The sequence below is a fragment of the Rhipicephalus sanguineus genome, chromosome 1 (assembly GCF_013339695.2).
Source record: "Rhipicephalus sanguineus isolate Rsan-2018 chromosome 1, BIME_Rsan_1.4, whole genome shotgun sequence".
NCBI classification, from domain to species: Eukaryota; Metazoa; Arthropoda; class Arachnida; order Ixodida; family Ixodidae; genus Rhipicephalus; species Rhipicephalus sanguineus.
The window spans coordinates 300,163,044-300,190,103 of NC_051176.1; the positions used below are offsets into that span (position 1 = coordinate 300,163,044).

The 27,060-nt window shown below is 45.6% G+C and overlaps 1 protein-coding gene across 2 annotated transcripts in view; it reads left to right on the forward strand.

Moving 5' to 3' along the window:
* Positions 1-26,258, forward strand: part of LOC119379361 (uncharacterized) — a 33,300-nt gene extending 7,042 nt beyond the window's left edge. Inside the window, exons 3-4 of one of the 2 annotated variants that reach the window (XM_049411955.1) lie at positions 17,036-17,363; positions 23,444-26,258. In XM_049411955.1, coding sequence (XP_049267912.1) covers positions 17,036-17,363; positions 23,444-23,605 — 490 coding nt within the window. In that variant the 3' untranslated portion in view covers positions 23,606-26,258. The remainder of the gene's footprint in view (positions 1-17,035; positions 17,364-23,443) is intronic. The other variant, XM_037648671.2, reaches the window with a different exon arrangement.
* The last annotated feature ends 802 nt before the right edge of the window (positions 26,259-27,060 follow it).

The window sequence follows — 27,060 nt, forward strand, 5'->3', positions numbered from 1 at the left end:
AGGTAATTATCAGCATTTTATAAGGCGTCATGGAAAAGCTATTAGAGGTTTGAAGGAGGCATGAAAAGTAGTTTTACTTGTTCTTTGCAACGAGCATACGTGAGTTTTCATTGGCGCGTTTGATTAAGGGTGGGTATGCACACAAAGAAATTATTAGATAATCTATAGCTTTAGCACCTTAGTTAGTTTTTGGTCTTGATCCCATCGGCGAGATAGTGCGTAGGTCGTATGTCATTTGTCTGTTTAAATATTTGTTTGAGAATGCGGTATAATCGTGTTTGATTTCGCGGAAAATCATTGTTGCTAAGCAAAACATGTACAGCTGTGAGAACTGGGGTAGTACGTATGTTTAGGGTTTCATACAGGGAGTTAGGTGATGAGGGCGGATGAGAATAAATCATTTTTAAGCTTCTTTTTTTTTTTTTTGTAGAGAGGAAACACGTTCGGAATCTGTCTTGTTGCACGTACCCCAGACTAGGTGCCAGTATGTTAGGTGGGAATGGATAAATAAGAAACAATGTTGTTTCCTAACACGTAAAGGTTAGACATAGTTTAGTCTGCATAACATACCAATAGATCTAGATAGCTTAACACGAATATAATTTATATGCTCAGACAAACCTGAAAATGAATCCTAGAAATCGACAAGAGCTTACGGTGTTATTATAGAATTGTTGACACTCAGTTCTACGTCTTGAAAAGGACCGGTTTATTTATGGACGAAATATTGCGTACTGTGTCTTCGTTACGTTTAAGTTAGTGTCATTCACATTAAGCCAGATGTGAAGTTCGTTAAGCCAGGTGTTAGCACGCTGCTCTAATGAGTTTAGATCTGCTCCAGAAAAGACGTTAGTGTCATCGGCGTACATAGCAATGTCAGGAGGTAAAGGAATGTTAATGATATATTTTTTAAGATCATTGGTTCTTGTTATGGGAAACACCCTGTATATTAACAAATCGGTGTTAACCTGAAAAGAAAGTCTGTAAACCTAAACCTTGTGGGGCCTGAAGAAGAGCGCCGCTCTCGGAACACACGGATGCAGTTCACGCCGTCGAGCAACCAAACACTTGTACATTTATTAACCTGCTTTTACATACGACGAGCTCGCCAGCCGAATCTAATACATAGCTAGCAACACGCTAAGTAACCTTACACAATGCCAATACAATACGCAGAAAACATAACACATACAATGCGCGCATACGGCGTCGCCTACGTCCGACTCACCACGAGGGCCAGTGCGCCCGACCCGCGAAGTCGTACGCACGGACCCCGCCGAGAGCCGTCCGTCCACGCCCGCCGCCAAATCCCAAAGAGCCTCGCTGCTGTTCCCCGCACGCCAGCCTATCCTCGTCCACGCCAGGCGGCACTGCTGGCGCCACCACGCTAACCTTAAACCGCGCGATCACATCGCCACCTTTCGCTCGGCGGATGTTTAAGCTAACTGCGTTTAACCCGCGGGACGAGCGTACCTTGCGGCGAAAACAACTTTACAGGGGGGTGACAGCACCCCCACGACCCGAGAAAACGTTAATTAAAGAAAGGTGTTGTCATCCAACCGTTTGCAGCACGAAGCTATAAAGACAACACACACGGGGATGGTGGCGGAACAGCGCAGAAAACGAGGCAATGAGCACGCAGTAGACAGCGCTGACTATTCTCTGCCTTTCCAATAAAGAAACCAGTTGATAGTCAGCGCTATGACCTGTGTGCTCATAGTCCCGTTTTCTGCGCTGTTCTGCCACAACGTTCATGAACCAACTAGCCCACCTAAGAACCCTTGAACACACACGGGTTTCTCAAAAAGAAGTCCGCCTCGGTGGTATACAGTGGTTACGGTGCTCGGCTGTTGACCCAAAAGTCGCGGGTTCGATCCCGGCCGCGGTGGTCGCATTTCGATGGAGGCGAAATACTAATCCCCTCTACGTGTAAATTAACCTAAAATATAGTGAACCAACCGCCTATGGTCTCACAGCTGTCCTCTCTTGTCTGCGTTCTTCGCTCCAGTGACGCCATCATGTTCTCTTCTCTACGCCAGCTAGCATATGACCGATGTCCGTCTTCTCTGCCGGCTACGGTCCCCGAAGTACAAAAATGGTATTACAAATACCCGGTGTTTATTTTCTTTTGTTATCAACATAAGCTGAAACCCTATCGACTAATGTGCTTCCACACAATCACTTTCACAAGGCGCGTGGTTTTTGTCACTCCCAACAGCGATCATGGCTGCCTTCGCAAATATGTCCGACATCCCAATCGACATCCGCACATATCCAGCCCTGATATCATGGTCATTTCACGCCAAAAGACAATATGTTGTGAAGAGCCACCTCAAAGATTTTTTATGTGACACTGAGAAGAGAAATCGGGCGATAATTCGAGACATCAGTTTTACAGTCAAACTTGAACACAGGAAAACCACGAGCAGTTTTTCATGCCAGGGAATGTGGAAGTATTCAGACAGTTATTAAATGTTGCAGCCAGTACTAAAACAAATATACTGCCATAAGCTTTCAGAATAGCTGAGGGGATGCCATGAGGGCCGCATCATAAAGACAGCTTCAAGCGTTTAACTCGCTGGCAGATTAGCTTTTCATCACACGAAAAAGCATTAGATGTAGCAAATGTCTTGGGCTGTTGACTGATACAAGTGCTTGAGTCTGAGGCTTTATAAATGAATGAGATATGCGTGGAAAAACAGTCAGCCACGGCTTGGACTTCTACTCCATTTGAGAAAGTATAGTGAAATGGACTCTCCTCTTTTCCTAAACCGTTTGCGTATGTACTTCCAAAACTTAGACGGCCTGGTAGAAGTGCCTTTTTCTAAGAATAGAATATGAGCTAGTTCCCGTTCATATAGCCGTTTGCAGAGAGTTCGTAAAAAAAAAAAAAATTTCCCACTCACTATAACTGTTGAACTTCCTGTGTGCTTTAGTGCACTTATAAGCGCAAATTAGAACCAGTGGAGATATTTACGGTGATTACGTGTGTATTGGGGCATGAAATTGCGCATACTTCTCAAGATAAGCTCCGTAAACTGATCGACTTGATCATCAACAAAGATCTTGTCGGTAACCAGTGGCCAATCAATGGTAGAGAGGTCATGGGATAATCCAGCGTAATCACCTCGCTTGAAAGCAAATCTAGGGGATTTGTTGATGTCACAAGAAATGCTTCGTTTACAGCTGACGTAGAGTGGGCGATATTCATCGGAACGGAGAATAGAGATGTCCGAGACTTCAACAAGCTGATTATTCGACATACTAAGGTATATGACAGTACCAAAAGAATTTACGACAAAATTATGTTACCGAAAGGAAACAAAAGCAAGAAATTCTACCAGGCTGCACAGCAAAGAGAAAATGTGTGTTTCAGTCGATTCCAGGCTTATTAAAATGAAAACAACAATGACTGTGTGCCTACTATGTGAAGATATCACATTTTCAATGGATGCGATGATCTCATTAAAGGAGATTGGGAAAATGCTAAGCGACACACAGAAAGACCCAATCAACAATTTTTCAGTGCTTGAGGCTAATTTCAAGCGAGATCGATTCAGAAGTCATGTCATTGTTTTTTCGTCTAACGGATCTCAGTGAACTATCTACAGCCATCAATACGCCACCACCTTTTTGATTAGTTTCACTGAAGTCCCGGTCACTGCGGAAGGTGTTGTAGTTCGGGGGAAGACAGTCCGATGAGAGAATTCCCCTGCAGCCAAATTTCAGAAAGCACGTACAATAATAGGAAAAGAAGACGAAATAACATTCGAGAAGAATTCGAGAGCCTCTTAGTGTGAAGACCACGGGAATTATAGTAAAAGATATCCAAATAACACATCACTGTGAATTTCGGGTACCGACTCAGAAAAATGGAACATGTCTTGCAGAATCCCGCGGAATGGCTGGAAAATGCAGCCGAGCGGCCACATTGACAGGCCATTCAGGCACTTGAGGGTTTCATGAACTGTGATGCAGAAAGATAAAAAAAGATAATAATAATAATAATAATAATAATAATAATAATAATAATAATAATAATAATAATAATAATAATAATAATAATAATAATAATAATAATAATAATAATAATAATAATCAATCAATCAATCAATCAATCAATCATTTATTTAACGTGCCCAGGAACAACCGTGAGGTCTTTGTGCAGGCGCACGCAAAAATAAAATCAATAAAAATAAACAATACAATACAGACAGTCTTTAGAAATAAAAAGAGCAAAAACACGTAGACAAAGAGAAATGAACACTAAAGGGGAGGAGTAAAATAAGACAATATGAGAAATATTGAAGGGGAATAAAAAATTAGATTGCACACATACAACTATGCGGAAAGACGGAGAAGGGAAGACTTTGTACACTGTGCCATACTATGTCAAAACAGTGCAAAGCTCGGATAAAAACAGTGATTGTGGACTATGAAAAACGTCAAGATCAAGAAAATTAATATTATAAAGACTTTGTATTCTGTGAACGGTAGAGTGTTGGAAGAAGCAGGCGGGTACATGAAACGGTCTGTTCTCTCTGGTTAACTTACGCGGAATTCGAAAATTAACACAGTTGAGAAGTACAGGGCAGGATATGAAACCGTGGACTAGCTTGTAGAGAAATAAGAGATCAGAACGATTTCGTCGGCAGTGAAGTGATGGCAGTGATAATGACTCAGCAGTATTTTAACGAGATCCAGAGTCATTTTTAGCAAAGCGATGGTTATATATGCTGAGGAATTTTTTCTGGACTCGTTCAATGGTGTTACCGCTGGATTGAGCAATGCCATTCCATATCACGGACGCATACTCAAGTTGCGGAAGACATATTGCCGTGTACAATTTGTGTAGGGCCATGGGAGACCTGAATTCTCAAGATATTCTACAAACACATCCGAGAGAACGAAGGCCCCGCATAGCAGCACGCTTAACGTGAGAAGAAAAGTTTAACGCGCTGTCAACAACAACACCAAGATCACTGATTTCATAAACCTTGCATAACGGCACAGAATTGACAAAGTATTGAAATGACACGCTAGATGTTTTGCGAGTGATAGACATGAATTTTGTCTTTGCGGTATTTAGAGAAAGGTTATTGCCGTTGCACCATTCGGAAAAAGAACATAAATCTGACTGCAACAAGCGACAGTCGTTAACTGAATGAATTTCCTTAAATATCTTGATGTCATCGGCATACAAGAGGAAAGAAGAATTACGAATGGCAAAAGAAACATCATTAACGTAAATTAAAAATAGGAGTGGGCCTAATACCGACCCTTGAGGGACCCCACTAGTCACTTTATACAAAGAAGAGGTTTGGCCATTTACGGCAACATAACAAGATCTATTGAGCAGATAGCTGTGCAAGAGATTCACAATCGACAAGTCAACGTCAAAGTTCGCCAGTTTAACCATAATCAGTGTGTGGCTGACTACGTCAAAAGCCTTGCTCAGGTCACAGTAGATTACGTCAACCTGTCCTCTCTGAGAAATAGGTGTGGAGATCTGCGTCATGAAACTAGCAAGATTTGTGGTAGTTGAGCGGCCAGCAAGAAAACCATGTTGATTTGGAATCAGTGAGTTTTTCACACTAAAAGACAATATTTTGTGAATAATAATAATAATAATAATAATAATAATAATAATAATAATAATAATAATAATAATAATAATAATAATAATAATAATAATAATAATAATAATAATAATAATAATAATAATAATAATAATAACTGCTGGAGTTTTACGTGCCAAAACCACGATATGATTACGAGGAGGCATGCCATAGTGGGTGACTGCGGACTAATTTTGACCAACTGGGGTTCTTTAACGTGCATCTAAATCTAAGCACACGGGTATTCTTTGCATTTCGCCCCGCGGCTGGGTATAACAAAACATTAAATCCCACTGCTGTCTCCAGTGTTGTATGCGTTACCGAAAAAAAGTAACTAAATACGTTACTCGTTACGCTAAAGATAAAGGAACGCGTTACCGCCCTGCGTTACCCATAAAAAAAGTTAACGCGTTACCGTTTCCGTTACCGAAAAAAGTAACGGATGTTACTTCTGCCGTTACCTCATAGTCATACATCTTAATCAGTACGTCCTAGCCTCAAGAACATACAATAGCAACTTTATAAAACTCATATTTATATGTCACATTAAAGTTGTCGCCCAAAGAAAAATTTTACCCGAAATACTGATTAAACGAGAACAATTTGCACAAATCTGTCACATACTATAGTCGCCTAAAGTTGCCTGTATAGTTACATGTGGTGGCTTCCAACTCTGTGGCACATGGGGAAGCTATATTTCGGAATGGGTCATTAAACACAAAGTGACCGATTTCATCATGAACGCTCTCCGCAATGAAAACATCACAGATCAAACTTGCAGTAATTATGACGGCGTGCTTCTACTACCAAAATAAATGTGGAAATTTTGGCAGCAATAAAGGAATACTTAAATTGCATAAACCTGGGGGAAATTATTTGCGCACATAAACAAGTTTTTTTTTTCAATTTGACCTGTATAATTGCCGCAAATATTGCGACAACGTATGTGAAAGTGTTGAAGGTCAGCCTCTCTTGCTCAGGAGTGCAGTAACCAGAAATGTAGGCGCAGTTGCAAATAGCAAGATGCAAAACTAGTTTGTAATAAGAAGTTTATAAAGAGTGTTAGGGTATTGCAGAGACAGTTTTGTAATGTAACTACAAACCGCTGAATATAAGCAACAGCTGTGTTTCAAATATTTAATCGGACAGCCTGACTCGCTTATTAGCGAATACGTCCGCACCTACACTAAATAGGAGCTCGACGGACGCACTATGTGGTACTCCTGTATTCACTTTAAGGAAGAGCTGGTGAACGCGCGGAAAGTTTTCCTTGAACCCGCTCATGGCGATGCCATGCGGCATCAAAGATACCGAGATAGTCGCTCATCTTCAGTTGTCGATTACGTTCAGAAGGCATTTCCGAAGTCATCCTCCTTTGCGCTGGAGCTCACATCGAGTCTTGGTGTCCACAAGCCGAGCAGGTCTCGACAGCTCGCTTTTGGCGGTTACGAGGAACATGAACTTTGATAGCAAGGTAGCCGAAACTATCCATTTAATAAGCTTCGGCAATTTCCTCCCCATTGCAATTTCGCCTGCACAATAAAGGACCCCGTGCGGGGTCGCTTTGTGAACGCTTGGCGGGCCGACAGCAGCCTGCCGCAGCGAAAACATAACGCCTGGGCAAGGTCTGAGAAAGGCGCTCCTATACAAGACGACTGAATTTTGTGTAAGACTGCGAGGATAATTGGAATCTAAAGTAACGAATAACGTGACACCTCACGTTACTGAAAAATGGTAACGAAAGTACGTTACCCGTTACAGTTCCGAAATTGTAACGAGTACGTTACTAAGTTACTGAAAAAAGTAACGCGTTACCGGTAACTCCGTTACTTGTAACGCGTTACCGCCAACACTGTCTGTAACATGCGGTCCTTAGAGTTATAAACATCTGCTTAAAGACGGAGTACTCGCGGCGTGCAACCATGCATAGATTACTGACACTGGTATGTCACCTGGTCTTCGCTTGTGGGTATATTCACCCATGATGTATATGTGGCTTTTTTTTTTAAAGAGTCAAGTACACTTTAACTGAAACTGAGAAAAACGCAGTTTTTTGCTACTGATAATATGGTCGGGCCTGCTCCAACAATTTTTTGCCAGTGTGCTCATGTCACCAAAATACCTCAAATGTATATTCCGGCTAAAACCTATCACAGCACACTATCGTCGGTATTCAGGAGTAAAATTTGGATTTGGCCGTTATAGATTGGAACACTTCATTCGGGCTTGAATTAGCTCGTAAAAGAAGCCTAAATCGCAGCGAATGAATGATATAGTAATATTTTAGACACAATTAACACAATCCTCGTGCTTTCGTCGGTGCCGTCCTTTGTAACATGAGCGTAATGGCGATGACTAGATTTGCCGAACGAGTGGTCCTTCCAGGCAAACAGCCCAACATTTTAGACTGTCGGCAGCATTTTCTTGTTCTTCGCATCTATTAAAGGCCTTCAAAAACGCTTCAGCTTTTGCTCTTCTGCTTAGCTCGTTTTATGCCACGCCGTTTCAGATCGCTTCTTCATCAAGGTGCACAATGTCTTCATTTCACTTGTCTTCTATTTCAAATATGCCGTCTTGGAGCGAAAGAAGGACATGATACTGTAGTGCAAAGCTCGAAAAGAAACACTTAAAGGCAGAATGAAGTGCGAAAGATGACACTTTGTTCTTGTCTTTATATTCGAGTTTTGCCCTACAACATCATGTCATTCAATGAGTACCAACTCGCCCAAGAAAAACTAATTGTGGAACGAAAGCATGATAGGAAAGCAACTGGGACACAAATGAAACAGATTGGATGCGGCCGTGTTGGTTGTTTTGGTCACCATTGTTGAAGCAGCACTGGTTTAATGGATCTGGCTCAGTTTGGTTCAGACAGATGCATGATTTGGCATTTTTTATTCGCAGCTGCCTTTTTGAGTTCACGTTACAACGCGGAATTGCCCCATTTCGATTACAATTGTTTTAAAAGTGAAAGATATTTAGGCGCACTTCACGCTCCCGTGAAATTTAGCTCAGTTTCGGCTTATGGATTTGGCTCTTTTAGAAGGAAGACGCAACATATGTGTATCACTTTCGAAAGCTCATATACTACACCCCATTGTTGTACCTTCGCAACGCAGTGTGTTCCACGTTTTCGTCAGGGAACTCCCGAAAACCCCCAGAGCCAAGCTTTCGGTATTTATGGTTCCGTTTCGCTTTTCAAAAAAAAAAAATAATAATACTGCGACATCGTCCGAATAGACACAAAACTATCGTCTTCAGTGACAGGGGCTTTTCCGGCGCAAGCGCCCAAGATGTATTCGCAAAACGTGAAGATCATCAGTGACAGGGATCCGATTGACTGGATCTATTGGCCGGCGGTAGAACAGGACGAGTGGGAGTGGCAAGCGGTCGCATCAATTCCCCTTGGGGAGAGACGACCTCCACTGACGCGAAGGATCGCTCGGCAGCAGAGGAGGGGGAGATGCCGCAGTGAGTCGCCACCGTGCGCACGCCATTGATTGGCTCGTCATGCTACCGTCCGAGCAAGGACAGACGAGTTCGCTTCACGACGCGTCCTTGGCGCACGGCATGCACGTACCGCCGGCCGAAAGACCGATGCCCCTCGAAGTGGAACAGAAGGCGCGTCGGGAGCTATGGTGTTTCTTAAACCCGAGGTTCCAGTCATATAAATAGGAGTGTTCGGTTAGGTGAGAAATCGCGTTCACTCTTAGCACGGAAACATTCGTAATACTTTATTAAAGGCCACATTTTCACATTCGCTGGGATGCGTATTCTTGTAGCAGCCATGCCCCTAGTGGTTATTTATTTATTATATTCATTTAAACATTCGGGAGCCTTTCACCCGCCTACCGGGAAAATGGGGGCAAGCGAACCTGCTTATCTTCCTTTCTTTCTCTCTATCGCAATGCGCCTTCCTAACTTCTTCCATGCCGTGAATTGGACCGTCGCCCACCTGCTTAGCAGCGCAACACGTCAGTTGCTACAGGCAACAACCTTCACACCCAGGCAGCAAGAAATGTGGCAACGTGACATGACAAGTGAGCTCGATCAAAGATCAGACATCGAGAGAGCATCAGTTATCGGAAAACGGCGCACACAAATGCGACCGGCGCACTTTCGAAGGCCGCATTTCTGTACACTCGCCGACGACGGGTTTTTCGCGTACAACGGCGCCGCTGCCTCCGAAATATGTAACTCATAACCAGCTTCGCTAGAAGAACTAAACAGGAGCAATTTTCAGATAACTCTTACACAAGCATGATGTATATGTGTAGTTATTTAACACCATCGTATCATGTTGCGTTAGCGTGACAACGCGCACAAAGTGGCGTAACTTATACAGCGCGTATTCCAGGAGATATATGCGAATGGAGCGGGCGTTTTGTGCTAAGTGTGCGGAAGTTATCGCTAGCACGTGGACGAATTTGGCAGAAAGTCCACTGACCTCCCCTTGACCTGCATTTCTTTTTTTTTTTTTTAGTATGAAATCAATGCCCTTACCTATCGCTGAATTTGCTGATAGCACACTCGTATTTACTCCATGTGTTATTGACCCTAATGGAGGCAATAATGTTCGCATAAATTACTTAAGACACGTTAATAGGATATGCGGTATAGGAAGTATACCGTGAGAAGAGCTAACAGAGTAATGTTATCATCGAGATGCGCTGATCGTTTCGTTGACCGTCTCACACGGCCGGTCATTCCCAATGAGGCAGGTGTCTTGCTCTCATGTATCGGCCGGTAATTCTTCGTTTCGGCTAAACGATCCTCGCCCATTCGCGACCAAAACAATTGCTTTGGGTCGCGAACCCTTGGCGCGGCAGGAACAGGCAGGTGATGAAATGTGACGGAATGATGGCGTCTCGTATGACTTTGGGAAGTGCATCAGCAGTGTGCTTGACTGGGCTGGTTGGTGCATTATAAAACGGCGTGATCACAGCTACACGCCGAAAATGGCTCAGAAATGCAGATGATCTGCCGCAGGTTCTTAGCTGGCTCCCCTTTCGACGATGGCCCCTCCGTATTGCTCGACGGTTGTGCCTGAGGTTGTTTTACACGGCTTCTCTGTATATTCACCCACACTGCTGACGATACTACATCACGTGGTATTACCACCGTGCGCTTTTTCCTCCATCGGCCGTGGTATTACATGGCCGCGGACAGACCACTCTGGACGGTCGTATCAACGCTGGTAACGACATCTTGCTACACTGTCAAACCAGCCCGCGTGTGCAACTTATGCATTGTACGAGTGTTGTTCACGCCAAACCTGCGTGTTAATGTCTATGCCGATGTGGCCGCCTTGCAGTGAGATGGAAGCAGTACATACAGGACTTGTATAAAATATATCTGGAATAGTTGCGGAAAAATCGATTTATTAGAGATATTGCTACAATGCCTCGAAAGTCCCTTGGGCATCCCTTGGGCATCGACACCGTTTTGTCAACGGCTTTTTCACGACTCAAAGGGGTACGTATTTCGAAAGTACTATTAAGGGCACACGTACAAGCATCTTTGACGGCACTTAGGGTCCCATGGTGGTGTCCTTTGAGCCTTGAGGGCGGATTTCATTTTTGGAAGTCGGAGCTGTAATGGGGTTGGGGAATCGTCGCGATGTCGTTGATCGTCAGGTAGTAAGGTATGGTCATCCAACACAAAAGTTAATGTTCAATCGTTCGCTGCATTATGCACTTGCACCGAGTCACTAAAAACACGATCTAGCTTGAACAAACGCTCGCAGGCGACTGGCACTTGGCGCGGCTTGAAGGTCACATCTCGCAGCATAGCGCATGCGCATTGCGAGCTTGTTGCGGCTTAGTCACGTCAGGAAGAAATTGTTCTCGATACTTTTTATACAGACCCTGTAGTTATGACATTGATATCCATCTTTTACGGTTATTTCTTGCGCCACTGCAGATCGCTGTACTAGAGTAGCTGCCGTCCAGCCATCTCATGGCTTATCATACCGTAAAATATAGTAACACGTTTACGCACAATCTAACCCTATGCGATTCATAAAGTTGTCTGAAATCTGAAACACGACACAAGAGCAAGAAAAAGTGTCAAATGCATCACTTAGAGTAAAGCGAAAACTACGGACTAATATAGCTTGTACAAGCTAACGAGAGATGGCACCGTGGGTCGGGGAAAGAAAGAATCGCCCATTTTGCTTGATTAACGGCCCTTGAAGCTCTCATTACGCATGTCACGTGATCCCTGACGGATTATGTACACAGTCCAGGTTCTTCACTAGTTAGCTGACGCTGCATACAATACCTGCAGTACAAGCAGTTGATGACACGGACAGAAATAGCGATGTTCCAGCCATGTGGAGCACTTTCTAGACAAGACAGATTTCTTTAACTTTTTAAGCAGATTGATATCTATGTTGTCATCTCTATATGTTGATCTCTTATCCGTACGTATTTCTATCTAGCCAGGCAAATTTCTCTCCATTTAATCTTTCACCATATCTGCTCTTCCCTGGATATATATCGATGCGAATTACAGGTCTGTTAGCTTAGAGCAAAAAAAGAAGGTTTTATTGCATAAGTATACCCCGTGCCCATGTTAAGAACGAAAGAACACATATGCATACGTACCATTGGGCTTGTGGTTGAAAATATATGTCAAGGCGAAGGGAAATCGACGTTAGCTAGAAAGAGCAGACCATATAGAGATTTACCAAGGAAAGTGTTCACATTTTTATTCACTTTTCAAGCAATGTGCAAATATCTATTTGAGTCATGAAAACATTAATATCGGCTACTGCAGTCTACGCAATAATTACAAATCTTTAAATTGTTGAATTTAACCATGGCATCCTTGAGGCAACGAAGGCGATTAACAAGCTCCTTCAGCGGAAGAACAGTCCGATGTACAAACAGCCGACACAATTGCGAGCTACACTAAGTAAAGATCCACGCTGCCCACCGTGACAAAACAATATGCTCGCCCGGCGTCTGTTGATGTGTGGCGTCTGTGATAGCAACGTAAGGTTCCATGGTCTAGCGACGTTGCCTTTAGCAGTTGATGTATTTAACAGTAACAAACAGTGTACGTGTAAAGAGAAAATACACAGCATGGAGCACGGCACTTCAAAGCGAATCCTGCGCAAATCCATCGAGGAATCGTACACTGGATAAATAATGAGCACGGCGGCTTGCACCGCGAACCAGCTTTGTTATTGCGAACGTATCTGGTTTACCAAAAACGCCCAATCTCTCAAAAAATGTCATTTTTAATTTTTTATAAAATCCCTCTGTCAAGGACATTGTTAGCCCTATCCGAAAAAAAAAAAAAAGAAAAGAAAACATTAAGCCATTCATTGCGTTGCAAATTGGGTACAAGTCGTTTAAAAGTAACTGTGCACGATATAGTCATAAAGAAGCTGTTAAAAAAGAACAAATGCACTCAGAATGCGTCGTGCGGCACGCTTTGTCTCGCGATCGGCCGCTTAGCAAACTTGATCCGTGGTGGCGGGGGCTCGCGGCGAAGGGCACTCATATGACGTCAGTGCCGCTTCGGTTTGGCGCGAACTACGCTTGCACGCGAAAGAAGTTCAGAGGGCGAGTGAGATAAGGAATACATCACTGTGAAAAGTGAAAGCTGTTAATCGCGAACATTGGTCCATATTATGCAACGAGAACTGTGCCGGTTATAGTTTGCAGTGAGCGCCTCCAGTGCTGCGCACATGCGTTGCTTTCTCTCCTCTGGTGGTCTAAATATAATTGGGTCTACCCAATCAGCAGCAGCAGACTAAAGAGAAAGCAATCCTATGACATCTGAAGAAAGCTGTCACGCATGCTCATGCTGGTCGAACAACCCGTACATTTGTTCTGCTTCTCGTGCCGGAACACTGGTTTCAGCTGGGTGTTAACAAAAGTGTGTCCAAGGTCTTTGCTTTATGAAAGTACCGCCGATTGTTTCTTCATCTGCAGACATGATATTCAGTACAATCCACGCGTTTATCGCGATATTTTGCTGCTTCGGTTATAACAGCAGGGAAGAAACACATGCGTGTTGTGCTGAAGGCGCTCACTGCAAGATTACCAGCAGAGTTTTTTGATCAGCTCTTGTTGATAAATATGTACCTAAATTTCCCGCTAAAGATGAACTGGTGTCATCTGCACAGGTTATAAAGTGAACTTTTTTATGAATGTTTGTGATCTGGTTATTGTAAAGTACAAACAGGAAAGGTCGCAAGACGTTCTCCTGGGGGCCGTATATAACCAGATTTCTTTTTTTATTTGGGCATTCTCCTGCGATCATCAGAGTGAGTTATATGTTGTAAATACGATGAGAATAAATAACTTACGATGCCACCAATACCCTAACACTCCAACTTTCATAACAAAACGGCGTGGTTGACAAGCACAGAGGCTTTCGAGAACTCGAAGGATGAGTCGAGCAGAACTTTCTGGATTTCAAACGTTTTTAATGCAAACTTCTTCTGATCAAAAAGCACAATTTCCGTCGATATCATTTTACAGCAACTGTATTGAGCTGGATGTATAAGGTTGCAAAGGTCTAAGAATACTATCCTTGGTGTCGTACTTTAGCCTCCCTGTAGACAGCGGGGAGAAGGAGGGCAAGGGTGCCCTTGTCGCTACAAAAAAAAAAAAAGTACTCCGTTTTATTTCTATCCCATATCAGCCACTACCTGTTAATGATCGGTTGAAACCTTCTATAGGCCGTGTCCACAGCGGAGCAAGGAAGTGCCAGCGCGAACGCACGAGAGAAGCCTGTACTACACACAAGCGCTTGTGTGCACGCGTCGTTTCTCTCGTGGGTGTCTGTTCGCGCTGGCGCTTCCTTGCTCCATAATGAACCAGCTCGCCCAAAAAGAAGTATGGATGCCACAGTTCCTGTTGGCAATGCCATGATTCAACGGAAGCCACGAAAACGCCCCATCGCGTAATGACAGTCACCGACGTCACAAAACCGCGAAAACTCACGATGTCGAATCGACGTGCACGCAGTTGAAAAAACAGCGCGTTAATATGCGGAACAATACTTAAACAATTTAGGAATAGCTGGACTGTCTTGCTCCAAGCAGAACAGAAGATAGCAGGGGAGTAGCCGACAAAGTTACATTTTCGAGGGGGTTGAAGGAGGGGGAAGGGGTTCCGATATATTTTTTGCGTATTTTCGTGCGCGTCGTGCGCGTGTTGATATACACATGCACAATGTAAAATATGTCTGGCGGGAGGGGGGGGGGTTAGAACCCCCCCTCCGGCTACACCAACGGCAGATGGCTTCCCACCGATCATTTTGACAGCGGCTAGTCGTAGCAGCAGGCGGGAATGGATTTATTTGCGTATAATGATTATTTTCGAGGTTAATATAACAATGTCTAGCCGTTCGTGCGTGTATACGACATCGCTCTGTTCTGTGAACTCGTCTTTTCTGGGGATGCGTTTTTTTTTTGTTATCGCCTAGACGCATGCCACAGCATGATAAGCAACGCGAACCAGATTAATCGGAGATGTAGGTGGTGTAAACTCGGTGCTCCTCTACCCAACTAAAGCACTCGGCACTCCTGCGCGCTCATCGACTCTCAACGGCTAAGGAGATTGAGCAGGCAATGCCGTGCATTTTCGTAGAAGAAAAAGCATTGACAACTAGGCTTGCATCACTGGTGATACAAATTTGACGTCAGGTAGAATGGAATGAAGACAGGGCGGAATAGTCCAACGTGACAGAGCCTCTGCTTAGCGACACAGACTGCTCCACATTGCTAGAGCCCAAGGCGTGAAAGCGTCACACAGGCGGCTCGCACCGCAAAGAACCTACCACGCGTCGTGTTGGGGCACGGAAGGCAGTCTTCGCTGTAAAAGCAGGCTGTACGTTATAAAAATCCATTATGCAATTATGTGAGAGCTACATTGAAAGAAAACTTCGCCTTAGTTGTTGGTTTGTCAGTGTGCTGCAACAGTGACCGCCCTCAAATGTCACCCCCATGTCCCCGTCCCTGTAAGTACGCCTATTGTCGTAGCGGAAGTGCCCCAGTACCCATTGAGGCGTCTTCGGCTGATATCGACCCAAAGTATTCTTTGATCGTCTTTCGATAAGCCTTGCCCTTCCTGAGCACTCACAGCACTCGTGCCTGTGCTCGTGGTCCCACCACACCTCTTTTCGGTCAAGAGGCCTCAGGTTCTTTCGCAATACGATCACGCGAACACAAATTTTTATAGATATACTTCGAGCTGAGTCATTAGTACAAACGAAGGTTTTGTGTATGGTGATAAACTGAACATAAAAACATTCAAGTATCCAGTGAAGTTCATGCACACAAAGCTATAGTGCCTTATTTAACATCATCCCGCCGCTGCTTTCAGCGCATGTCCTGTCCATCCTCTTGTCTTTGTAGTGAAGTCCGAACATTTTTATGAAACAACTTGTACCCGTATGCGTATTATTACTGCTGCGTTTTCCTGTGTTGTCGCTGAAATATATTTTTGTTTCCTCAGATTTCAGTAAAGCATGCTTTCCACGGTTCATCCCACCGAAAAATTGACTATCGCTGCGTGCGCACCGTTGGAAGAACGAGACGATGGCAAACTGGTGTCTGTACTTAAAACACGAACGGGACGCCATTTTTAGACTGCATCTGTAAAGAATTTTGAGTGAATATGCAAACGTGGATAGTCAGACGCATACTTTGTGGTTTCGGATTAACTTTATTAGTGCATCGGGAGTAGTTTAAATGATGACACATCGTATGTAGCGACTCTAGCGTATATATGCTACAGACGTTATGAAGCACAGCAAAGGAACAAGAACTTGAGGGAGATAATAGAAGCGGAGATCATGCATAGGTTGGGTGATCAGTGTGTTAGCTCAGAGTCGGTACTGTTAACATGTTTAAAAACATGTACCAACTAGCCCGCCTTTCACCGCTTGAACTGTTATCTAGTAGAGAATTGCAATTTCTGCGATTAGGGTTTAGAAGCTGACGCAAGAGCGTTAATCTTGTGGCATGCGAAATGATGTGGTCGAATAAAATTGTTGCAAGTTCAGAGCGGTGGAGTGTTCTTCCTCCTTGTCCTCGTCGTGATTGTGCGCTGGTGGGTTGCAATCATGAACCGACTGGTTGAGAGAAAACTGGTTTTGAGGACTCTGAGCATATACGGCAAAGACTGCTCGCACTTTCAGCTTCAAAAAATTCGAAAGAAGCATTTGAGAACACTGCAACAGATGGCTTGCTCTGATGTCATGTCGGAGGACTACCACGATGAGAAGCAACTTATGCGATGTTCAATGCTAACTTATATATAGAGAAACATTGTTTTTGTTGGTTCGCTCGAGCAACTAAGCGACCATATTCATGAGCGCAAGAGTGTATTTCTCGTCGGGTTGGGGAAACATAGACAGAGGAAGGAAGATGAGCGTGTTTTCTGCGGGCGCAGGCGGCGTTCGCTGCGACCGGCTGGCGGGCCGAGCATGACGCAGTCGTCGGACCGCATCTGGGAGCTGCTGTCTACGTCGCCGGTGCGTGTGCGTAACCTGGAGCAGGACATGGAGGCGCTGCGCCAGTCCCGCCACGACAACCCTTATCTGCAGCAGCAGATGGAGCGATTCTCGATTCAGGACGAGCCGGCGGCGGCAGCCGACGAGCGGCAGCTACTCTTCCCACCCGACGACATAAGCGACCTGCACAAGCACCTCATCCGCAGCCCGCCGCCACAGTTCCCGCAGGATGTGGCGCACTTCGTCTTCCCCGGATCGCCGCCGCCCGTGAGTAAATAGGCTCCCGATGGATTAGCACGAATTACATTCATTTCCCAGGCGCATTTGGGCTTTGAGAGAAGCACGAGGATTGTAGCATAACGGGCGGGTTACACAAGAGCGCTGTCTGTAGCTTCACTAAGCTTTCAAATCATGGCATTTCGATGTTGAAAAAGCATTATGAACACAGCGGAGTGTGGTTGCTCTCTTTCTTCAGCAGTACGAGAAATGACAAAAATGATGAAGGAAATTCATCATTCAGAGAAGCATAAAAATCCAACTAGGTATAAGCATTAATATGGCTTAATAGGCAGGTACTAATGGCAGGATAATTGTTTTTAAAATGTCATTGCACCACTGCAACTTGGGAAAATCCGTAACGTCGAAGAGTCCTTCAAGAGAGGTTTCAATATCAGGGCCGTAACAAAGGGAATGTGCGTGGGTATCCTGGCAGCTACCTAAATCATCCGCAGTGGCGAGGTACTGTTCAGCTCAATTCAGAATATATTATTATGTTACTACTACTATCTGTCGGCGATGCCAAAATCTCTCCAAAAAGGATTCCCATATACGGCCCTGTCCTAGACTAATATGGACAAAGCGCTGAGCGTTTTTAAATTAACGACAGAGTTGCCATAGGATGTTACTGAAAGTGGCACATGTGAGCCAACAAATCAAGACACAACACTAGTTTACGGAGGGCATGACTAAGTGTAAAAGACAGAAGAATTGGAAAAGGTTACTGATTGTAATTACACGGCTATTTACCTTAGATTACCTCAGGGGACAAAGGCTCTTTTTTTCATGCTGGAGGATGAAACTTAAATAGTGAATCAGGAAACCACTGGATGATGGAAAATGGCAAGAAGAGGAAACGAGGGAAGGGCAAGATGCGTGATTGACTTTGTAGGTGCTTAAGTGGTACGCAGAATCAAAAGAGCCACCTTTCGGGAGTTCTCCGAACGAGAAGCACAAAGCAAGATGCTATTTTAATATACTGTACACAACTTTCTCGTGGGCGCTGCTACATCGGCCAAACGGGTTGAAGCGTTGACAATAGCATGCCTACTCATCAGAAGGGTTGATTAGCAGCTATCCAGACGAACACTACATCAAATATGCTCGTGGAGTGCGCAACTTTGTGTTAATACTTTCAATCACGTCAACGCGACATCCTTGAAGCGTTCATCATTAAAAAAAAAACGCGTTCAAAATTGCGTTCTCGTGCTTTCGCTATCGCTGACTGTCCTGTACATGACATAACGCTGTTTGCGGCGATATACCTTGCCCGATTATGTGTTCGGCTCATTGTACCGATTCCACTATACAGTGATGGTGACACGTCAAAAATTGGCGTTATTCGGCGCCGTATTTGTCTCCTCTTGCCATCGTATCGTTGGTAACGCCGATTCCTTTAAGTTCACGGTAATGTACCAACCAGCCCAATTCAACTCTCTACTGTTGTATACAATGAACGGCCATGCGGATTCATGGCATAAGGCTGCGACACTATGTGAAATATCCGACATCATCTGTGCGAATCATACGTGATCTTCGTCTTCGTATAAATGATGACTTAGTCTATAGAAACTAAGCAGCGTCCTTACGCTTCAATTGACGTCACCTACTACGCCTTATACTGTTTACCACGGCGATTGATGTTCTACCGGAGAATTTTGCAGCAACACCTCAGAGAGGATCGCAGACAACACTGCCTCTCTGTGCAGTGTAGAGAAGAAGGCTAAAGCGAACTCGAAGCGCTGAAAGAAGCCTGAGGAGAAAGAGGTTAGGAGGACCTAGCAGAAACGGTCGAATATATTGCTTGCTACATGAAAAGTCAGGTATGCAAGGTGTCCGTGAATCGCGATAAAGAAGACATTTTCTGAGAGCAGTTAGTTTAACGGTGGACGAAGGTGGAAACATACGAGGTTACTAGGCGGGTTACAGACGCGAGGTGCTGCTGTCGTCCTCCTGGGAAATCGGGATACAAGGCAGATACGTTGAAGAAGTCTTACCCCCCATATTCTTAAACAAGCCTCGACTCGAAGTTGGCCCTTCACTCGATGGATGGATGGATGGATGATGATGGATGGATGGATGGATGGATGGATGGATGCTATGAGCGTCTCCTTTATAACGGGGCGGTGACATGTGTGCCACCCGGCTCGCCAAAAATAAAGAAAAGAAGAAAAACTTTTTCCCTTTTCTTTTCATGCTGGCCTAATGCCTTGTGTACTTCGATTAAAGCGATGTTACTATAAAAATTCACAGCCCAGTTCTCTGCCCCTTACGACAGAATGTCCTTATTTTTCCGACTATTTATTTCTGTCCTTTCTCTCTAGTTTTCTGCCACCAATACTCTAACCGTCTCTTACTTATTTCTATCGCGGGTGTGTTCAGCTTTCCATTGTTGTCCCTAAAACCCAAGGCTTCATGTAGGCTCGTTCCCAAACGTACACCTGGGTGGATATCTCCACATTCAATCAGAACAAGCTCCGTCGTTTTCTTAGCTTCCCCACAGCATGTGCATTGTTCTTCTTCTTTACTGAATCTCGCTTTGTAACTACGCGTTCGCAACCCGACCTCACTTCAAACAGTAAAGTGCTTCCCCTTGAATTATCATAAAATGCATCCTTCCTTACTTCGTTTTTCCCTTTCGGTAGTCAAAGCTGGTTTATTTTTCCATCGCTGCCATTCAGTAAATCCTCTCCGCCTCTCTAACTTTTCGCGTAACGATCTTGCACTGCTAGCCATAAACTTGCTGGTGAGTCTCCTAGTTCCTTTTTCTCCACTTTGTGTCCACACTCTTCCTATACAAATGCCGAAACACCTTCTCTGCCCATCTACCCTCTTTCATATTCCTTAGCCTCTCTTCGAACCTCATTTTGCTCTAAGCTTCCCTCACCTTAAAACTTGTCCATCCCATATCGTCCTTTACAGCCTCATTTGTCGTCTTCTCGTGAGCGCCCAACGCGAGGCGTCCCACAGTCCTTTGATTGACATTCATTGCTGATTTCATCTCTGACCTCATGCACACTGAGTTCCCAAATGTAAGCCCCGGAACCATTACACCTTTCCACAAACCTCGAAGCACATCGTACCTATTGTATCCCCATAATGTTCTGTGCTTCATTATTGCAGCATTCCTCTTTCCTTTTGCTGCCGAGGCTTTTTCCTGTACCTCCGTGTATCTATCACTCTCATTTATCCATACTCCGAGGTACTTGTATTCGCTTACCCTCGGTATTTCTTGGCCCTGTACTGACACCGCCTGATCGCAAGGATCATTGAATACCATCAATTCACACTTGGATAGACTAAATCCTAGTCCGAAAGCTTCACCTTCCCTTCCGCATTTGTCCACCAGCCGCTGTATATCATCTCGACTGTACGCAAATAAGACAATATCGTTAGCATAAAATAAACCTGGAAGCTTCTGCTCGATCATCACGCCGCCCTGTTTGTGTGACAGATTAAAACCCATGTTGTTACCTTCTAGCGCTTTTTCCATCCTCACCATGTACAGCATGAATAACAGCGGGGACAAAGGCATCCCTGTCTCAGCCCCTTGCTAATAGCAACGTTCTCTTTGCTACTCATTCCTTCCCATTCTACGCAAACTGTATTTTCTCGATATATCTCCCTCAAAAGCTGTATACAGTCGTCGCCTATGCCCGTTTCTTTCAATGTATCCCACAAAAGTTCCCGATTAACGTTGTCATAGGCCCTAGTGATGTCTAGAAAAGCCAAGCACAAGGGCCTGTTTTCTATTTTAGATGCGTTTTCTATTTTAGACCTAGTTAAGCGCAGCGCCGCCGCCCGACTTGAAAGTGGTGCTTCGTTTACCAGGAATTGCTACCAATTACCGATTATCGCTTTTAGACGGTGACCCGGGGCAGGCGCTGCGAAGTGATTATCATGGAAAAAGAAAGGAAGAGAAAAGTGCGGGGCTGTAACTGACTCTCACTATGAGGCCACCAGGGGCAGGCACTGCCATCACCTTTCTTGAGTCGAGGTGGAGCGTTGAGAGACGTTATAGAATGCGAGGGTTAATCAGAAGGAATGAGATGAAATTTCAGAGGGTCAAAAAAGAAATATTCAGAACAACCGCATTCAAGAAACAGCTTCGGTCGACGCTTATGGGAAGGATATGATGTTTTCGTTCTGTACTGTGGGCTACGTCGGGAAAAAGGCAAGACGATCGTTTGATGGCAAAAGGAAACAATATCGGCTTGAGAATATCGCGGAAGACTTCAGCACCCGCAGATTGACAAGACTGGCTTGTAGCAGCACCTTGCATTTAAAGAAATATCCACTTGCAGAACGGCCCACCTCTCGCACATTATAGCTGCTACAAAGGAGACACTCATCTTGCGAACATAACCTCGAGAAAACCTAAAACGCGGGCCATTTTTGCTTTCCATCAGTATCGTCAGCGTTGGCCAACTTGTCTTCCTAGACAACACACTTTTGACAAGTCTAGTGTATAGACCTGTCAACTTTTATCGGCCCACACAACTGCACGAGAGGGCCCAGACCACATCAGCTGCCACTGTCCTGGCTTCCTGTAATCATTGATCGTCGCTAACACCACATAAAAAGACATGGCGCTCTTTGGCCAACCCTGGCCCTTGCGCCACGAAAATCCACTAATCACCACTGGTTCCGTCTCGATCACTGCATGCCTGCACTATGACATCGCACAGCCAAGCCTCACTAACATTAGAACACCATAAAACAGTTAAAAAACTTATTACGACGTACCATTACCTGTGGGCTCACAGGTATGATCTGGCAAAATGAAGTGCACGCTACTTTAAGTGCTGTCCATCGCCGTCGTCCCGAACGCTGAAGATCATGCTGTTAAGCGATGTGAAATTGCGTCAGTATTTACTGGTTTCTCTATAGGTGGCATTCCTTTCGTGAATGTAAATGTGACTGAAATGTCTAAAAGAGATGACAGACGAGTGGAAACGTTAGCAGATATAAAATGAACAACTTTTTTTGAGACAGTATCGGGAAACGGTTTCGTTCCGAAGGTTTGGTAAGCCGTCAAGTTTGATCCTGACATGCGATTTATTCGATTGAACGGGAAATGGTTTAAAACTTTGAACAAAGGTGCTGTGTGTGCTATAATGTACAGGGTCCGTCAAAAGTTCCCAGGCCACGCTGCCATATGAATACATGGAATAGTGGCCTGGGAACTTTTGACGGAATTAGCAAGCACTGCAACGCTCGCGTCTAATGGATTTTAAGTCCCAAAGTAATACAGAGTTATGTGAAACGCTATAGTACTTGTCCCTTATTGGAATATAAATAATGTTTACGTTAATCAACGAAAGCCGGGTGCTGACTGCCTTAAGCAAATATTTTTGCTGTTAATTAATCGGCGACTTGAAAGGATCTTACCAAGCCGCAGGTCTGCGCATCATATCCTGCACGCTGGAAGCGTTCAGTTGCATTGGATTATGAACGGACGCATAGCACATCGTCGAGTTGTAGTTACGCGCAAAACCCGTGGTCCTTTTGTCTTTTCCAGGTAGTGGTGCAGGTCGGGTCTTCCTCATGGCCCTCTCACATTCTGTCTTTTCCAGGAAAGCTAATCATGGCGTACAGCTCATAAGGGGTGGCACCGTCTGGGCTAGGGGCGTAGCCAAGGGGGGGAGGGGGGAGGTTGAAACTCCCCCGCAATTTTTCGATTTTGCATGTGTATATATACACGCACACATACAAACGCACGCACGAACATAAAAAAAAAGGATTGTTAAACCACCCCCCCCCCCCCCGCGAGAAAAATTTTTGGCTACGCTTCTGGTCTGGGCATCACTTGACCCCTGTGGCATTCGCATATTTCTGCGTCCCGTCAGCCACTGGTGTGCGTGTGAGTGAGCACAATGTTCCAACGAAACGCACGTAATCTTTGCATTTCTGTACGAGCTTACTCGTGCAACGCCATTAATAAAAGGGCTGGGCGGCTTTTGAGTGGCTGCAATGGTCAAATTAGTTGCAATTTTGTCTCCATTTGAGGAGGGGATCGTGAGCTCGTTGCATGAGTTCGCGCAACCGTTCTGAGAGACGTGGCTGTGCAGGAGGACGAGACCATGATGGAAGCCGAGATGCTGGGCCACCCCGGGCCCTACAGCACAGAGCCGATGCGCCAGGTGCCACAGGAAACGCGCGACCAGATGTCCAGCTACCAGGCAGACGACGTGCACCGCGGCTTGGCCCGCGCCGCGGCCACTACCCGGTGAAGGGTGGCGGCGCCCCGTCCGGCTTGCCGGCTGCCCCGCATCGCTCAAGCGGTCGCCGGTGAGCCGAGCACGTGCGGACCCCTGGGCTTAACGACCCCTGGTGCCACGCGGCGGAGGACGTCCTTCGGATGTGCTATGGACTGGACGGGGACGTCCCGCGCTTTGCAAAGCACCTTTCATCAGCAAATGGTTCTCAAGAGCCGCTCACAGCCGCAATGGGTCCGGGCAGGGAGAAACGCATTCGAAAACTCTGCGGCCGAACGTTTAAGAGCACTACTTCTCTAACAGATGATCCTAAAGGTGGCAATAGTATTGAGCAGGTTGCATGCCTATTCTTAGTAGGTAAACAAGTGAACGGGCCATTCATCGCAAAGCCATTTTTTGCTGTGGAGTGCTATATGTGGATGATGGAAGCAGGTTTCTAGTCGCGACATGGGTAAAAAAGAAGTTGCCAACTTTTCATTGGCCTATGCTGGGGTTGGCCTATGCTGTCCCAGCAAGGGATAAAATTGTGCCATAACTGTCCGAGCCACTTCCAGCGTGGGGTCTGTGCGCGTATTGAGTGGCCTTACTGGCTCTAACGTGAGCGGCTGGTGCTAACCTGTCAAAGAATGTTCTAGGCCGTTGGAGACTGCGGTGCGAAGATCTGCTTGGTGTCGTGGAGAGGTAGCATTGCAATACCTGTACAGTTCACATCAGCGAAAAAAAAAAAAAAGAAAAAAAATACGAAGGCATTCAGAGAATCGTACAAACCAGGGGCTGAATCCACAAAGCTCTTCGTTGCTTGCATGCATCTGTGCTTGTAGGTGCGATACAGGACGAAGCTGAATGGTTTATCGTTTAACGGCCGTCTTCGTTAATCGTAAGATTATCGTGATTTGACGACGTCTTTTTTCAGAGACCACAGCAGCGGGTGTACGAAGTGCTTTGTGAAAACAGGTCCGGTCTTCATTTTGCTCACGTTTGGGCGTTCAGACGCAGAAGCGACGACCGCACACGATAGGCTGTCGCCGCCTCCTTGTAATTTAGTCTCGCTTCTTGAAATGGCAAAGTACGTTCACTTAGTGTGCGAAAGATGTCTGGCCCCTTGTGGTTATGTGTGTTACGTTCGCAGTACCACGGTATTGTTCATGACGTTTGAAAGAGAGACCATTAATGGAAGCGCGGAAGCCTGGACCAGAGTGAATTCAGGCGACTTAGTCGAATAAGTTTTATTTTCTTGTTGTTAAACGTATCTATCCGTGTTGTTTCGGCTGCAGTGCACAGGCGGCTTACGTTGGCTCTAGCCGCACATAAGGCCCCGAGTGAGGCATCGAAAGGTTACTGCTGCGCCAGTCCAGTAGCTGACGCGGAGTGCGCTAACGTGCTCGTGACGAATCGCACTCCTTGTCGACCTAGAGCCGTCGAATGCTACACCAGCGCGCAATTCAAGAAGTCGCTTCAGGGCCCCCAATGCTTTCGGCTTTGCAACTAGGAGAGTCACGCGCATTATTTTTGCCTGCAATTTAGAGTCAAAAGATTTGTGATCGCTGCGGCAAGGCGATCGCACTCGTCAGGCGACGCACTGCCCATTTGAATATTGCAACGGAGAATGCCCCAAAATTACAAAAGCTTGTGCCGTATGCCGGTGCAACAGCACTAATTGTGTGACTGAGCTGAGCTTATCGTCACGCTACACTGACGACATATATTGTTGTCGATGTGACAACAGGTCCTCAGGGTGCACTAATATTCCGACGAATTCGGCGGTGACATCAGCTATGTGTCTCAGTACAGCTCTTGTCGTTACGGCATAAAATTCCCTGTTGCGTTTTTCGCGTGCCAACGGCCGCTGTAGCCCGCGTGAATCAGCAGTCCGAGGAGTCTTCCGCAACGCGCCACTTGTTTCCAATACAAGTCGCGCTCAGGGTGCGAAGTAGGGGCGTGTCTCCTGAACAGTTCAAGCTGAAATCTCGTGTTGTAAACTCTCTCCTGTGCGTGACATGTGCCCTAACACAAAAGAGGAACATCAGACCTTCTAGTCATAGACGCTCATGTGCCAAAGGAATGCGTCGCTTCTGTGGGGAGCGGGCAGTAGCGTGTCGTTCTGCATGCCAGCCGCGTAGCTGTAGTTGCCGAATGAAAGCGATCCCTGCGCGAAAACCTGCCGCTCAGATCGACGGCGCGCGTTCGATTTCGCGGGTTCGTGCTTCGGCCGTAGCGCGTGCTCGTGTGGCCTGCTGTAGCGCCGCATCGTTAGCGTTAGGCATGCGAGAAACTCTGCGCGACCGGCCGGCGGTTCTGCACGCTGCATGTCGAGATTCTCCGGATGATGCACAAGCTGACAAGGTCGCTTGTTTCGAGCCGAGCGAGGGTGAATCCATCAAGTGCGGCGTGGTTCGGCTGTCCCGTGACAACCTGACGGGCCGGCCTTGTACATAGTGTCTCCTGGCGACGCCGCTGCTGGAACCCGACGCGGCTCTTCAGAGCTTGTCGAATAAAGAGTTTGTTACCTACACGAGAGTCTGCTTGCCTCAATGCACAGCAGCGTGCTCTACGCCCATGGCTCCTGAGAAAGTTTGGATTGTACGTACGTATGTCACACAAACACTTCAACGAGGTACGCTAACGTAATTGTTAAGGTTTTACGTCCCAAAACAATGATATAATTGAGAGACGCCGTAGTGGAGGGCTCCGGAAATTCCGACCACCTAAGCACACGGGCTTCTAGCACGGGATCGAATCCCGCAGCATCGATCGCGCGACCACAGTGGCGGGTAACGAGGGACGCTATAATAAGTTTCGGTAGCTTGGTTCTCATTGGCGATTTTGTAGTCTATCGCTACGCCTTCCTAAAGGCTATAACTAATTAGGAACATCGATCATAACCGTTGCACCATCGCCGCGCGGTGAAGGCACATTGAACACGCGGCGAACCAAGAAAGTTTACCCAACTGTTCAAGGATGTGTTGGTGCTGAAAGTAACAGTAGGCTATACCAAGCAGCGCATTCGCGGTTTCTAGGATATCCTGAAGCCGAAAGCCATAGGCGGATCTTTGCGATAGTACACAGTAGACCACATATGGTAGAAAACAACGGTGTCACACGTATGTACTACATCTTATGGTGGACAAATGCGTTTTTCTGCGCACACTGAAGGCTAGCGAAAAAAAGTCTTTTGTCGGCCGGCAAAATAAACGGAAAGACGCCGGAAGTTTCTCTGGATTCGCTGATGTGCTGTGTGCAAAACTCCGTGATGAGACCCACCGCACGCAGCACGCCGGCGGCGATGGGGCTTCTGTGTTCACGAGGGCAAAAGCAGTACAGAGCAGCTCGTGGTCTTCCTCTTGTTCCCCACCCACATTTCCTTTATTCTTTTAACAGCGGAAATGATCATCATCACAAAGAAAGAAAGAAAGAAAGAAAGGAAGAAGGAAAGAAAAAAAGAAATTCTTGGCGAAAAAAATTTCTTGACG